The 17,383-nt window shown below is 35.2% G+C and overlaps 1 protein-coding gene and 1 long non-coding RNA gene across 19 annotated transcripts in view; both read left to right on the plus strand.

Moving 5' to 3' along the window:
• Window positions 1-17,383, plus strand: part of URE (urease) — a 49,859-nt gene continuing 32,476 nt past the window's right edge. For 6 of the 18 annotated variants that reach the window (XR_016058184.1, XM_011625415.3, XM_088870369.1 and 3 more), the window contains exons 1-3: window positions 223-610; window positions 2,492-2,562; window positions 7,781-7,826. Coding sequence is in view for 9 of the 18 variants with exons in the window: in XM_011625415.3 (XP_011623717.1) it covers window positions 485-610; window positions 2,492-2,562; window positions 7,781-7,826 (243 nt within the window). In the remaining 9 variants the exon portion in view is untranslated. Of the gene's footprint in view, window positions 188-222; window positions 1,116-1,599; window positions 1,686-1,994; window positions 2,191-2,491; window positions 2,584-7,780; window positions 7,827-17,383 lie in introns of those variants that run through there. The other 12 variants (XM_020667662.2, XM_088870370.1, XM_020667660.2 and 9 more) reach the window with 10 other exon arrangements.
• Window positions 3,643-4,417, plus strand: LOC148781733 (uncharacterized). Its single transcript, XR_016058185.1, has 2 exons — window positions 3,643-3,971; window positions 4,072-4,417. It is a non-coding gene; the product is annotated as an uncharacterized LOC148781733 (long non-coding RNA).

A 17,383-nucleotide genomic window follows, 5' to 3' on the forward strand; every position in this document is an offset into this window, starting at 1 on the left:
CGACTGTGGTTAAGCTCATTGTCCAAAACAAAAATTATTAACCCATTTACTTATATGTACAGAAAATGTTATAGTCGCTCTTATCCGTCAGATTTGAAATCAGGCGGCTAACGAAGTCGAGAAAAATTTTATTCGTTTTTTAGCTGTGATTAGCCAATCTAAAACCGCGAGATTTTGCATCGAACGGGTAGAAACTGACTCTCACCTTATTGTACGAAGCTCAAATGATGCTATTGCATACTCCTTTTTTTTTCCTTCCAAAAAAGCATATGATAAATTTCAATTGAATTTGTTACAAATATTGGTTTGGATTATTGGAAATCATTGCCTTCACTTGAACTTTAATATCCTTGTTGTTTATGTCTCTGTGGAATTGTTTTTAAATTTTAATCAAGTAACGTTTTGTTTGGAATGCAGGTTTAGACACTAATTAGACAACAATGCATAGATTAGATTAGTTTGTTTGTTGTAATCCATCCCAAAAATGAAGTTGAGTCCTAGAGAGGTTGAGAAATTAGCTCTGCATAGTGCAGGTGTTCTTGCCCAAAAGCGTTTGGCTCGAGGCCTGAAGCTTAATTACACTGAAGCAATAGCCCTGATAGCATCTCAGGTCACTTTGGTGACCCTATTCTATTTATCTGTGGTTGAAAATTATGAATAAGTTCACCAGTAGACTGTTGTAATTATGATAGAAAGACTCACTGATAATTGGCATCTTGTTGAAATTTAGGTATTTGATTGCGTTTCTGCTCAGGATGGTGGATATTCTTAGAGTAGTTTCTTATTGTATATGTGGTTTTGAAATGTAGATTACAGCACCACTATGTCACTAGATGATTTGAAGATTGTGTAGTCATATTAGTAATTGAATTTTCGTAGGTTAGCACTCTTTTCTCCAGTGGATGTTATGGAAAGTTTCACAGAAAATACAGGGGTTTTACACTGGAATGGATGTTTGGAACTATTTATTTAAATTAACCTGGATGGAAAAAGCCCATATCATGCTTGTGAAAATTGCTCTATCAAAACTTTGTTTCGAGTGCTTGTAAGAAGTGATCCGCAGTGCGAGTATCTTTCTAAAATGTTCTCCATTTCTTGCATTGCACTCGCCATCGGTATGTGTCTCTTCTTTCTATAAGAGCATGGTTTACTTTTGTTAAATAACCTACTTGAGGTCAACGATCTACCCTTTCCCAGAGCTGATGTTTCATTATGATATTACATGGACTCATTACAATAGTTTGGCAAAACAAGTTCACCATCAATTTATATGAGTCATCCTGCAATTTATATTGATGTGGCTCTTAAATATGGTAGTACTCATGGTGGTTTGGTGGCTGTTTTTGTCCTTTTTGTATGAATTTGTACTTTTGAGCATGTTCAGGAGCATGATTCAATTGAAGCAATGCCGTGTATGCCTACATGGTTTAGATTCTGCAAATTTTGATCATCTGTGAATGTTATAGTAAAGCTCAGAAAATTGGGGTTAGCGATTACCATATTGTGGATTCTGCTCTATTTCTTTTTAGTGCTTTTAATCTTACTGTTTAGGATGCATTTGATTGCAAATTTATGATGATTGCTTCTGTTAATAAGGACAATTATGAGATATTTTTCATGTTGAAATGGGTCTGGTGAGATACTTGAGAACTTGAGACTCAATGCGTTCATGACAAGAGCATCTGGTATGCTTTTCTCTTTTGTTATCAACTTTATATGAACTCTTAACTATTTGTTTTTCGGAATTGTCATCTTGAGTTTGTTTCAGATGGCATAGTGTCATACATATGTTGGCGAGGGTGCACAAGAGTTTGCCAACTAGATGTTTTAACATTTTTGTTGATGAAGGGGTTAACATAATTGTTTGACAACAACAATGCTATCCTATGGCTATTTGTAGGACTGAACTAACTTATGGTGTCCTTAGATTACTTAAGTGATAATATAGTAGTTCTGTCATGAAATCTAAAATTTTATTTCTCATTTCTGATCAGCTTATCCTTGAGAAATATCTTGCTTGACTGGTGTTGGATTCTTAGTCACAAAATCTTGCTGGAGAAGCATTTGATTCGCAATCTGTTTCTAGAAAGTGGCTCATCTTTTTCATGTTTCTAATACATGCCATGATGGGTGCTGTACCATTTTGAGTTTAAGCATGAAATGAGTAAAATCACATCGAGTAATATCAAGGCATGTATTAATTTTTTAAGTTCATTCATTCAAGCTTGATGGTAGGTGCTGTATTGCTTTAGTCGTCTCTTATTTTACTTAATACAAAAATAATTTCTTTTATTTATGTTAAAAATCAATTTCTTCAAAAAATATATCAGCTCTCTCTGTTCTTTTGAGGGCTTGTTGTCAGTTGTGATGCTCAATGCTTCTTCAAACTTTGATTTGTATTATTTTTTAACTTGTAGACTTCTACTTAAACCAACTTGGGAACTGCTTATTTATCTTTCTTCCTTCCGTGATGTATTTGTTTTGAAAATAGGTTTTGGAGTTTATAAGAGATGGTAAGAGTGTATCAGAGCTTATGGATCTTGGGAGGCAAATTTTGGGAACGTAAGTCCTTTGATCTTTAAAGTAAGTTTTGGTGATAATTGTGTCACAATGTTGCCTTTGCACTTCCCAGTGAAATTTACACGTAGTTTATTAGAGCTCATTGTAATTGTTAGATGACGATTTGTTTGGTTAAGTGATAGTACTGCCAGATGTTTCATATGAAAGTGGAGAGAAATAACTTTTTGATCAGCAAAAGTGTGGACGAGACCCTTTTCATAATTTTAAAAATATTATTGACCATGGATTTGGTGAGACCGCGCTTGTTTCACGAATAATTTAAATTTCCCTACAACCAATGTGGCTGGTGGGAGAAAGTGAAGATGAAAAGCAAATCCACCTCATTGCTTAATTCTATTAATTCACTAGATGTCAAGAGAGTGTGTATATATATATATATATATATATATGGGAAATGCTGGCGTAGTCCCACTAGCCTACAACTACATATAGGCTAACGACTGATCCAATGATCACGATTGCATTTCGTATTTGAATTTATTTAAAAATATTAGAATCCAATAAAAATATAAAAAAAATATTTCGTGAAAAATAAATTGACCAAAATACCCCCGAAACATTTCAGAGGTATTTTGATCAATTTATGTTTTACGAATTATTTTTTTTTAATATTTTTATTAGGTGCGTGTTTTACGAATTATAAGAAGAATAGACGCCTACAATTTCACATTATTTGTATTTGTAGAAAAAAATTCAAATTCAAATACAAAATGAGGTCGTGTCCGTCAGATCGGCTTAGATTCAATTTGGGCCGTCGGGCCTATATGTAGCTGTAGGCTAGTGGGCCTACACCAGCATTTCCCTATATATATATATACACGTGTGCATATATATCAAGGTTACAATACATCTTTGATATTTTCTATAATGCTCTTGTTATAGATAAGGATATTATGGGTCCTTACAGCTTGTAGTCCAAATAAAGAGACAGAAAAATGGGAAGGCGTCTAGTACAAATTTGTCCTTTGAGAACTAGCTACATCCTAACACTCATCTTGAGATCGAATGTGGGTTATACATTCCAATCTTATGAATAAGAGATGAAGTTTGTCTTTCATGTAGTGGAAAGATCTGTAAGGTTGGCCTCGTGGGGAGTACTGGTGATCTTTGAAACTTCTCATTTATGCATTGTAGTGGACTTCAATATGCTGCCCATGGTGGAGAACTGTCTTCTCTACAACGTAATATGCAAATTCATTGTCATAGAAAGAGGAAAGAGATGTCAGTTTCGTTCTAGTAATGATCAAATGCTCCCATCTTCAAAAAACAAAAATGATCACATGCTTCCATCTTTATGGTAGTGGAAAAGATAGCTTGATGCTCCGTCTTGGAATTGGAGATAGATCCCACTACTTGCCTCTTGCTTTGGAGGTAGCTCACCCAATGGAAGTGTGAGTGAAACCTAGTAGTTGTTATTGACTTATTTCTCACTTATTTTATGCATGTAAAATTATTTTTTATGCGATAACTTGGATGGAATCTGCTCTATAGGTTTGTTCACCCTCTTCCATCAACATGATGGAGACGCACACCTCAATCTAGACGATGATGTGATGTGGTTAGAGTGAGAATGCTGGCTGTGTGTCCCATTGGGAAATCTCCTGTCACAGAGGATCTCTCGATTAAAGCCATCACATGGATGAGATGGCCATGTGGCAGTATGTCAGAACCATAAACCTTTGTCCCCTATGTCACAGCATAGTGGTGAACGTCCAGGTTGCTTGAGTGCGTTGGTTTGGACCCGTAATATTGTCACATAAACAGACCATTCTAGCCTATCAATTTTTTAATTGTTGATTTCTGATTGTGATTTGTTACAACACTACCTTTCATGATACACATTTGAACCATAGTCACCTATATTAATGAAAATGAGGAAGCAAAATATCTTTCCTTGGACATGACTTAATGTATCATAATATCCTTTTGGTTGCATCATAATGGTCTTGGGTTGGGTTTTGCATAAACTAACACTACTAACTCACTATTTTAACAGTGGAGTCATTCTGTTATTGTCAATGTGCATTAGATAGGAATTTCAATTAACCTTGCATCTGGCTGTATCTTTATATTATTATGTTACTTCAGTTGATGTCTTGGAATTCTTTTCAATGGGTATGTACCAAGACTAGCAACCAAGACCAGCATTTGTCCATTAGGTCCATTGCATACTAGGTCCACAATAGCAATAGCCCTATGTGCAACATTGTAAATTCAGTGACCAGATCTTAGCTTCGGAAGATACTTAATCTTGAAATGCTAATAGATGATCTCTTTTTTTTTGAAGAATTATTTGACTGTATTACTGATGTACTGCTTATGATACCAAATAGCCCGATATGGCTACCATATGTGTGGAGCTCTGTACAGAATGGGGGCAACCTTCCAACTTTAGCAGCAGTTTACTTTTTATATAAAAAACATTGATAGAGAAGTATTAGAAGAAAAACATGACATAGATAGGGGGAAGAGTAAATGTAGAGGTTGAGAAGAGATAGCAGGGAGAGAGAGGGAAGGGAGAAGAAAGTGGAGATCATAAATGCGAGCAGAAATAAATAGATTGTGAAAGCAGAGCAGAGATCAAGAGGGGAAGACTAATAGGGAGAGCTATTTAGTTTCTCCAGTTCATATTATTGCTGGCAACTACTTCTTGACACACAACATAACAAGAAAATTGCCTTTATCATCCTCCTGATGAATACTGATGGAAGACTTGCCTTTTATGAATACCACTTCGTATCATTCTTCCCCTGAATTCAGATGCCCATGGATCATATGTGGGCCCATAAAGGACCATTCTCACCTCATAGATCATAAGATGCATATGATCGATCCAAACTCTTGGGTTTGGATGGATGTATAAAGGGCAATTCTCAACTTATAAATCATAACTTGTTTAGGGTCGATCCACAATCTTGGTTTTGGATGCATGTCTACGTCATGTACTTAAGCATATAGGGGGGATGCATTCTTGATATCCAATTCAAATTGTGGCCAATTCTTTGAGTTAGCACAGATCACACGCATATTTGATGGTTACCATGTTGTAGCAAATGTCTCCAGCAAATCTGAAGCATATTCCCAAATGTAAACCTTGATTACAAGTCATAACTTTTTAAAATCAAATCTTGTATCAAATTTTGATTAGGCTGAGAATATTTTGACTTTCCAGCTTTACTTCAGCCAGCAACATTAATTTTAGTGAATGATATGGAAATTTTCCATTCAGAATCTGCCTTGCATTTCTAAAATGTCTAACTCTGTGACAACATTCAAAAGCAGGCATCCTCATGCATCAAAGATTGCTATATTCTAATTTACAAGGAACAAAAATAGAAAAGAAAAACAAATTGCTCTGTTGGCAAATGTTTGCTTTCTCTGTTCAAGAAAGATATAGGCCTACTTCTTGACCTTGCAGTTTAATACATCTGAGCTGGTCACATCTTGACGTTGTTTAACATTACCGACAACGAACACCCGGTAAATACAACCGTGTTTTAGGCAGAAATAAAAATCAAAGAAGAAATCAGTAGGAAGATAGCAAAACGTGCAGATCTGAGTCCTTCGCTATGTGCCCACAAGCACAAGAGGGAAGAAAAGAAATATCCACAAAGGGCCTCTCTCTCTCTCTACACGATATGCAAAGATCACTTTTTTTTATTCAGCAAAAAATCAACCAATACAATCAACTGCATACATTTATAACCACTCTTTCTAAAAGATAAACCATTACTCCCTATTTACATGTTTCTTATCCAAAAATAGAGTGGACTTTCAACCCATACAAAAAATATTACCAAAACACACTTATCCTTCCTAAAAGGAAATGACCTATTCACGTCACTTTCCTTTCACGTTGATCTTAAAATTAAGCCCATTATTTATGAGGCAAATCTATCTAAAACCAATGCCTCTGAGAAAGATAGCTCTTAGCTAGCCTCCTAATAAAAACGGACTCATCTAAAAAAAATTCAAAAAGCAAAACAAACGGACCCATAAAAAATACGGTTCAACTTTCCTAAAGAAATTGAACCTTTTCATCTAAAAAAAACACCTGCTAAAAAAATGGATTTAAAATCCTATTTTTAATTATTAATCCTAATAAATAAAATAGAAAGTCTACCCAATCTCTAAAAACAAAATTAACAAAAATAAAATTAAAATTTTGTAGGAACCATACCTTGATCTGTATCACATCTTGAGCAATCACAACATCTAGACACCCCATTACCCAACTCCTGTGAGTAGCACAATGTAGCATATTTGTATGATCTACTCCTGGAATCAGAGGTCCTTGCCTTTCTAGCTATGGAATGCACACCTAGAATCATAAGGCTGAAATAAATAACAGTGTCCTACATTAGTGGCAGGAACTGTGCTAATCCAGTCTCATCCCGAAGTTCTTATGAGAGTAGTCCTGCCACTCACAATTTAGCACATGTCCCAAGTGTGTGAGACGTGCAATTAGGTTCTAGATTGGGAGGGGATTCACCTGTGTCCCCTTCAATGGGTATGGGATACTTGAACGTGCATGTGGTTAATTGTTATTGAAAAAATAAGCTGTATTGTTTAAATTGTGAAATTTGTAAACCATGTTTGGACAATCGGGTTGAACTGTACTGTGTGATTCGTAAAGTTTTTGAAACTGTTTTAGAACAATGTGGTTTATATTTTGGACTTAAAGGGTACTTTTTTTTTGATACTTTAATTATAATTATTTAAGTGGAATTTTAGGGTTTACTTTTTGTTTTTAATGTAGCATGTGTATTAAATCTAAAATGAACAATTTTGACACATTCTAAGTGAGCTTCCTTAACCTCGTCTTTGCCCAACAAATGAGGTTTAATTTAGGGAAATGACCTTGTGAGACCCTCCCACACCCATGTGTGTAGGACCTCAAAGGATCACCATTAAATTTGGTATAGATCTCTAGAAAAGTCGCACATCTATGTGATAACTTTTCTAGAGATCTGTGCCAAATTTAATGGTGATCCTTTGGGGTCCTATACACATGGGTGTGAGAGGGTCTTATCGGATCATTACTCTTTAATTTATTGTATTATTTAGTTTGCCTCTTGATATGGTTGGAAATTTTTTATGATTTATGTTTCCATGGTGAATTGTGAGGCTTCTATTTGAAATTGTATGTGGATGCCATTTTTTTCATGAAATAATCTGTATGCTGCTTATAATTCGTCAGGAGGCATGTTCTTCCAGCTGTTCGATATCTTTTGGATACTATCCAGGTAATTCTTCATGGAAATGTGCAGTTTTTATTTCAGATGTGTTGTTCTGTTATCTATTTTCTTCCTGTAAAACAGATGCTTATTAATTTGGTGGATTCATTGTTGTATCTGTACTGACTCAGTCAACTCCTAAATCTTCATCTTAGTTATGCTAGGAAGTTTGACTAGTTATATGTGAATGCTATGTTGTTTTGACTTGTATTTCTATTTATTTTCTTTGGATTGACATACATGTTACACAGTGTTGGTGGTATAAGACCAATGGGCTAGAAATATTTGAATAATTTTAAATATTCAAATGGTTTATACAAATAATACATATATTCCACCCTACAAATATGGTTTATACACATTTGAATAATAAAAATTTAACCCTAATAGGTCCCTTACAAATTCCTTACTCAAAAAAAAAAAAAATTACAATTAAACAATGTACATCTCTAGACATATTCATCATTATATCAAAATTACATGATAATTCCATCTTTATTCTTCATCCTCATTATATATCATAATGTCTTACACACAGCATACACTTGATCATAATAATCCAATGAGATTTCAATTCACATAAACAATAAAGCATAGCATTAAAGCTCATACCACAAGGTTAAAGAACAATCTTAGTATTCACATAACATACGCAATTTAATCAATCATGAATCACTCAATAACTGTAAATACATCAAATTAACATGCAAACAATATAGGAGAAGCCATGGTTCGAACCTCATGTGCCCGGGCCACGAAAGGGCCTTTTAAGGACTTAATTTTGTCTCATTGTCTAAGGTACGGGTGATAAAAATAACTCAAGGAGATAAATCCAATGGGAAGAAAATGATCATTTTTTTTTCACTTAATGGGGATCAAATCATGAGAGAGACGTATCAAACAACCTGTCAAAGTTTGAGAGAGATACTACACAAAATAAGGAAGTTATAGTGAAACTAAACCATGTGGTCCATAAGGGACCACACAAACTTTTCAACATTAAAAAAAGAACTCAAGGCAGTATTCATATGCTCAAATATGAAGAAATAAACCTCTCATCAGTTGTATATTCTCGGTAAAAATTCCAGAAAAATAAGATCAAGAAAATCAAAGTGAAACTACTCAAGATCATGGAGTAAGCAAGTTAGTCTACACATACTATGTGTATGGACTACACTATTGCTTGAGACTCTTCAAATATCAAGTTTTCATGACCAAAAGATGAAGAAAGCTACTGTAAATTAAGAATTACCGCAAGCTGTGATAATGGAAATGAGGTAGGAAATGGAATATATGAAGAAAATTCAATACCTTGGTGAAACAATATTATAGGCTGCATCTCACATATGAAGGACTACTCCATCAAAAGGTTTCAACTCAAGGTTCAAAAATGAAGAACACAAGAATGGGGGTGTTGATATCAAGAGGGCCATGGTGGCCACATTTTTGTCAAGGGGCTCTCTCTCTCTTTGAAGTGAAACTCAAAATTAGGGTATAATTGATCTCATAAGTTACTTTTATACTTACATCATAAATGTGGATTTGATCTTGATCCTTGATGCCTTAGACCAATGGCACATGATAGGCTTTTATTCAAGCCACTCATCCATACCTTATTTCCAAGATCAATAGATGAGCTTTTGACACCCTTCACATCTTAAAACCTAAGTTATAGTTATTGTATCTTAAAGCCCATAACTTCATCGTTTATTTCCCATTAAATCCAAATTCATGTTTACACTTATGCCATGGTTTTTAAATAATTTGTGACAGTCAATAAAAGACAAGAACATGGACATAAGATATCCCATTGTTACTGGAATCTCTCCATTGACCTCGTGTTTCCGGTTCTGAAACCTGATTCCACGTTTTCGTTAAGAAATCTCTGTGGAAACCGTTTTTCGGAACCAAGGAAACTCGATTGCTTTATTTTGGAATCTCGATTCGAGACATCTTTGGATACCATTTTTCAGAACCAAAGAAACTCGATTCCTTAATTTCAGAATCTCGATTCAGCACATCTTTAGAAACCATTTATGAGAACCAAGGAAACTCAATTTTTTAATTTCGGGATCTCGATCCAACACATCTTTAGAAATTTGAACCCATTAATTGTGGGTAGACGTTCCCAAATATATCGAATCTAGATTTCAGCAAGGATTAAATCTTGATTCCACTTCAATTGAAATAGAAATCTTCCTTCGAATGATTTTAGTGGTTGCAAGGATTCATTAGTTTACTAGTGCTACCCTGGATCGCCTTTACTTTAAATCTAAAATATAACTTGTAAATACAATACATACAATTAAAAGTAAAACCATGGTGTAGACATAATCTTATTTTGTCTTTATAATAATGAAGTCAAAATCACAATTTAGAAATACTTGTCTTTTGTATATAATGACCGTAAGTTTAATAGTCAACACAATCACTTTAAAATTTGGAAAACCTTCTAATAAGAAACATCCAATATAGGTTCTAAAGTTGATGAGGCTCAATATGTGCTTGTCGCTTCCTTCTCCATAAAAATGAAATCTCGATTCCTGGTAGGGGTCGTCAAATGTATTTCATAGTCCATATTATTGTAAATCTCGATCTCAAACTGGCATGGATCTTTGATCCATATACTTCAGAAACTTGATTCCAAATATATTAGAGTCACGATTCGAAATAACAACATATTTCTGTTCCACATATATCAAAACTTCGATTCCATAGATGTCGGAAACTCGATTTTGCATATTAAGGAATCTTGACTTCTGAAGTGTCGATTCCAGGGGATGGGAATCTCGATTCCAAGGAGGATGGAATCTCTATTCCATATGTGGATGAAACTTGGATCTATTTCAGTCGAAACACGATTCTCAAAAACTAGGAATCTCATTCCTAGCGATTCCTAGTGTACAATGATTCTTAAGACGGAAATCTTCAATCTAGTCGTGATTTAGTGATTTCGGTTCCTAAAACGATTCGGGTTCCCAGGCATTTCCAACAACTATGGGACATCCACACATGTGAATAAAATATTTTATGACACCACCAATAGGATTTCAGCAACATTAAAGTTTCACATGGGTCAAGCCCATCAGGTGGTGTCACATAAGATACACACACATGTCTTGAATCATATGTGGATATTAATATTTAAATCAAATTAATTCTCAAAATCCCATAACTTCACACATGTCAAATAAACCACATGTGTGAACCGAACACCATGTGACAAAATAAATCACTTAAGTCACGACATTATAAAATATAATGTTTTAAATAAACATAATATAACTAAACAACAAAAGACAACAATGGCCCCCACGCATGAGCATGACGTCAACATGATGTTAGCACCCAAGGGGGTGTGGGGGTGCCACGTGGCATCCTTATGGCCACTTGTGACCCACGTGACATCCCAATGGATCGTCCTCGATCGTCATTTGTGCCAAATAATTTCAAAAAAATAATTTTGGTGTTTTAAAAATTCTCTAAAAATCTAAAAAATTATCCAAATGATTTTTCAACGTTGTTACACATTTTCTCATCGATATAAAATCTTTTTTCATCAATTTTAGATTAATTTGGGCTTAAGGTAAATGAGATCTCTAGAATAATAACGCTAGTCGGAGTCTTTCATTGGGCTAACCCGAATGACATTCCACCGGTGTCTCAAGCCAATTCAATAGACCTCTACTCCACAGTCTATGGCTAGGACATATAATTGATCGCGTCAAAGTTGCTGAGCCAGAGCTTCCCGTCACTGGGGGTTCAAGAGATTACTGGTGCACCCCTATGGGACATGTTCCTACTCAAATATCTGGGTCCTCTCATAGCACATGTGCACTAACTCTTTTAAGTCGAATAATACTATAGAAGAGTTGCTTCCCCATACGACTGTGGGTGCACATGCCGTGGAACGGTCTTGTGTTAGGATACGGGCTCATATCCCATGAACCAATCATTCCTTACAGGGCAAATATTCTTTTAAATACTCAGGTTCTATTATTCTCTATTGGATTCTCCAAGCCCTGGCTTATCACATCAACTATGAGGTATTCTAATCAATATAGTCCTGACTGGGAGGTGACCCTCACACCTCTTTGAGAGTTCACACTCCTAAAACGCATACTCTCATTGCCTTAAATACTCGGGGTATATGACTCTGGGCACTGGTGCACTAAGCACCTAGATTCAGTGTCTCTCTCTAGCTCTCACTAAGCGAAAGACTTTTAGCTTTAAGGCCTTGAAAGGCCATATAACCTGCACACAACACCATCCATATTAAAGGATCTTGGCGAAATACCAGCTATAGGTGCGCCTTTTCATGAGGCATTTTTAGGAATATGCAAACAAAACGATAGGATGATTGATCACTCTAATCATCTCTCTAAACTCATGAATTTTGTGTGTTGCTTGACCAGAGTTATTCTCCTCCTCTATGGTCTCTCTTTTCAGATACTTTTCTTTGCCCTAGTCTCTACGTTCAACATTTAAAGTCTCAAGTTCCAAACCCACTCCATGTGTCTATTTGTCTCCTCTGAGGAAGCTTTTGTCACAGACAACTAAGTTATGTGTTAACATTGAAATTAGTAAGACTCTTTTAAAACATATACCATCTTCTTCAATGTTTTCTAATGGTGAGGCAAAAAAGGCTCTTGTACTATAATCACAATCACTTCCTTACCATTCCAGGATACTATTTCTTGGTGCCTTGATTTTACAATGTTGATTAGTCTCTTGTATTGTGGGGACTTGCATTACAATATGATCATTGTAAACCTCAGAGTAAGCCATATACTTGAATTGATTTCACAGAATGTCTCCCCCTAACATGAAGGAAGAAATGTACAAGAAGCAGCAAAACTGTTTTCTGTTGTACCATGTGAAAGGTGTGGCTATGTGGAAGTCAAGGTATTAAATTCAAAAATTTTCTTTTACTTTTATTCTAAATACCTGAAATCCACTTATTTGGGCTATAATATGTTGCTGTAAAATTAAAATAATGCCCTAGATACAACCTAAGATCTTTATTTTTTCTGCCAAGAGAAATGGAAACTATTCAAGTGTTCTAAATTAACTTCCACCATAATTTTTAGCACAAAATAAGTTCTTAAAAATTTATAGAAAAATAAGAAATAATACTGAAAATGAATTAAAACAACTGGAGTTACCCTACCAGGATTCGGTACACTCCACACCCAACCAATGATGTACTTTTACTCCTTAAGGTGTTGTTGGAAATTTTGAGATAGGGAAGCTTTGTAGGCAATACTTCTTTCTCTAGGGTTTTATAGAGCTCAAAAATAAATTAGGGTTTATAGAAACTCTATGAGAAGAAAATATGGTTGAGTTGAGAGTTGATCTCTCTCTAGGCTAGACTTCTTCCTTCTTTCTTCAAAATACAACTCTCTCTCCTTTTTATTTTAAAGATCCTCCTTTTCTTTATTTTACTGGAGGCTACTCAAATAAGGAGAGAGAAATAGAGAGGGAGACGTGATTCTCTAGGAGAGAGAGAATGGCATGAAACTAAAGAGAGGCTGGCGTGAGAGAGAATCTAATTTAAAGAGGTTCAAACTAGATCATTTTATAGAAAGAAATCTATCTCTTAAGTTTTGCGTTATCTAGTTCCAATTAAACCTTTTGGATAAATAAGAAATCTGTGAGGTGAGAGAGATTTAATTAGAGCCATCCATCCAAAAATCAGCCCTCATACTTTTGGGTGGAAAGATAGGAACCTTATCTCCTGACTCAAGTCTAACTCCTATTTATATTTGAAATATAATCAAACTTAAATTTTATCTAGATCTTCTATTTAAATTTAAAATGCAATCAAACTTAAAGATTATGTAGATCTCTGGCTTCCCATAGGATAGGAAACCAAATCTAATTTGAATTAGATTTTCCTATCTTATCATTAACTAGTTTAAAAATTTAAACTATAACATTAAAGTGGGGCGTGCCCGCCCCCCTTTCCTAAATAAATGGCGTGGGACATATTCCTTACAAAGTGGCGTGGGGAATATTTTCCCTCAAAATAGCGCGTGCTAAAAAAACTTTAGACAAATCCTTGTTTAAGAAAGAAGGTAGGGCATGCTCCCTTTATTGCATAAAAAGTGGCATGCAACTTTTGCTGAAAAAGAATTGGGTGTGGCCCCTAGGGTGCACGTGGTCCCTCCCCTTAAAAACAGTCACATATGTGTGGGGCTGGATCCTTGGTTCCCACGTGCTGTGAAAAGTTTTAAAATTTAAAAAATACCCTTTTAATAAAAATTACAGTAGAAATAATATTTAAAATTCTAAAAAAATATTTAAAAAACAAAGAAACATTTATAATGTCAAAATAGAATATACTAGGAGTGGACTAGTACTAATGGGTCAAAGTAAGCGACAATAAGGACACTCCACTCGCCCCAGAAACCATGATCTACTATTGTTCTTTTATCCAACCCATCAGAAGTCCTATGAATCTTAGTCTCTTTCTAAGGGCTCCTGATTGACTTGTCAAAGTTGGATAATAAAGAGTGAGACTATAATCATGGAATGTGGATTTCAGTTCCCCCTTTTAGAGCAAGTCTAACACTTGTCACCATAGTACAAAAAGGGGCTTTCTCTGTGCACATGTATATGTGTCCCTCTTTAGGGCTGCTTCCCAAAAATGCAGTTGTCATGTATACATACCATGCAGAAGTTTGTTGAGACTTTGTCCCTTGCTCTCACAGGTCTACAACCACACACAGGAGACCACATAGTTCTTCTGGCCTACAAACATGATCCGTGGGCATATCTCCGATCTTAACAAGGATGACCTACTATAAAGCTTCTCGGTAGTGCCACATGCCTAGGGTCAAGGGTTTTTTACATGACCAATGCCATAAATCGTCCAACCCCTAGTTAGTCAATGCACACATTCCCACTGAAGTACATATTCCACTATAAATATTATTCTTACAAGCTGTCTAGGTCTTTAAAGGCCACAATATCCCAACAACATGTAACATGGCGTGCGAGGAGTATAGATTCCTAAAGGCTTTGTCAAGACATCTAGGGCTGTTTTGATTAGGATTCTACTTGAAACATGATTGAATGGCCCTATACTTATCTCTCCAAGTAGGATCTACCTTGGTCCAATAAATTCATATAAATGATTGTAATGATATCGTTCCCGTAATTGGGTTATGTTCTCTTAAATCGTGGAAAGCCTTTCTAGTAGAAATGTTTTTATGCATCTTTTAGTCTAGATAAATTCAGGCAAAACGATTAAGTGTGTGCTTTTTTCTTACAATTCATTTTAAGTTGGTGTGTACAACACGCTTTGTGGTCCATAATTGCTTAATCTTTAAGTTAATTCTAGAACTTTGTTGAGGTGTATGCAATGAATCCTTTGAAACTAACTTGAGGGGTTGAAATGCACTAAATAAGTAGTATTTTTTAGGAGTTTCATTTGAGTTTGAAAGATGACCGAAGGTTAAAATCCAATATATGGGTTAGAGAGTTTCCTTTGAATGTTGGCATTGAAAAGTTGATTAGGGGTTGAAATTTGATAAGTGGATAGTTTTTTTTCAAGTTAAGGTGGTGATAATAATAGTAGGTTTCTTGAAAAATTAGAAGTGCTATTTAAGTTGTTAGAACTATGGTACCAAAGAGAGAGAAGGGAGATATGAGAGGAAGAAGTGAGACAAAAGTTGGGGAAAGAGAGAAAGTTGGTGAGAGAAGGCAAAAAGATGGAGAGAGGTGTCTGGAGGCATTATCATTAGGGTTACATTGGTCGATACCCCTCTAAATTATTTAAAAACTTTATGTAGCAAATTCCAGTTTTGCCCTTATTTCCCTTAATAGTATATTACTCTCCTTAATTATATAAAAGAGGACAAGAATGCCCTGGTTGCCCACGAACAAGGCACATAACTAAAATAACTAATCTTAAGAGCCTTGGAATATCTCAGCCAACTGATCCTTTGACTTCATATATGGCGTGGATATTTATTTCTCCCTAATAAAATAACAATCCACTTCAATATGTATTGTTCTCTCATTGAATATTGGGCTGCTAGATATATGGATGGTTGCTTGATTGTCACAAAACATCTTCATTGGCTCTGCAATTGTGAGTCCCATCTCCTACATCAAGGTTTTCAATTACAATAACTAAAATGTAGTGTGAGCCCTTGCTTTATATCATAGTTACCAGAATCTCTTTGCCCACATAAGGAATCCTCAAGGAACTTTAGAATCCCGATTTGTCGATTCTGACAAGGAATCTTTATGAAATTTGTTTCGTTAAGTCAGAAATCTCGATTCTTTATTTTGGGGATCTCGATTCCGAGTTTTTTTTTGAATCTCGATCCTAACATTTATGGAATCTGGATTCCAACTTTTTCGCATCTCGATTCCAACATTTATTGAATCTTGATTCCACATTTGTTGATTCCCGATTCCACACATCATGAATCACGATTTTTTTGTTTTGTTTTTTTTAATTTAGAATCCACAGCATCAAGTACCTCGGTTCGTAGGTGCTGGAAATTGCAATTCAATAAACATGAAATCTTGCTTTCACCTTCACAGAATTTCGATCCAAAATTTTCTTGAATCTTGATTCCACAAACTCAAGTATTGTTGTTCATAGGTGCACAAAACTATTATTCGTTGAACTAGGAATCTCACCTCAAATATTTATGGATTATGATTTCAGTTGTTTGGAAACCAGATTGGAGAACATTGTTCCCTTGGTTTGTAGGTGGTCCAGATAATAAACCGATGGACACAGTGCTGAAGTATAATCAACTTTCAAATGCAAATGTTAAGAGTTAAGAAATGTGCGACATTGTTTCCCATGGTTTATAGGTGCTGCAAATAATAATCCGATGGACGCAATGCTGAAGTATTTGTAAAAGGAATCTACTGTCAAATGCAAATGTTAAGAGTTAAGTACGTTTTTTTGAAATCAAGAGTTAAGTACTCGACATGTATGATTTTAATGTCTTTTCTAGGTAATGAAGGCATGTATAACTAGGACGTTGGAGAATGAATGAGAGTACTAATGATGCTAGGTTTGACTTGGATCACGTCTTTAATAGTGCTAGGATTGGCTCGGATCACATTTTTAAATTTTAATAATGCTAGGACTGGTTGCCTTTTTTAAAGTATAAATGGTAAAGAGTTTTACATTCAAATAGGACTACAACATAGACAACACCATGGCACAGACAAAGTCCTATTTTGAATTATAATAATGAAATTAAAATCACATTTAAAAAATAGATGAGATACTATTTGTATCTTCTGTAGACAATTTCCTTAGTGGACTACAAATGCCTATTAATTGACCATACTTCTGACACTGGGTCTGAGGCTTAATAGTCAATAACTCAATATATTGAGTTCATATCTGTGGAACCCTTATTTAGGTCTTAGAGACCTCTAATCTCGATTGCTTGATGAGGTTTTAAGTTGTTAAGGTATGGGATGTTGTTGATGTAGAAATCTAGTTTATAACGGGGTTGAAACTCAACCCCATAGATTTACAAATCTCCATTGCCGTGTAGGTTAAAACTCGATTCCAAACTGATATG

Source organism: Amborella trichopoda, chromosome 6, assembly GCF_054954075.1.
Source record: "Amborella trichopoda isolate Santa Cruz 75 chromosome 6, AtrichopodaSantaCruz75HAP2 v2.0, whole genome shotgun sequence".
NCBI classification, from domain to species: domain Eukaryota; kingdom Viridiplantae; phylum Streptophyta; class Magnoliopsida; order Amborellales; family Amborellaceae; genus Amborella; species Amborella trichopoda.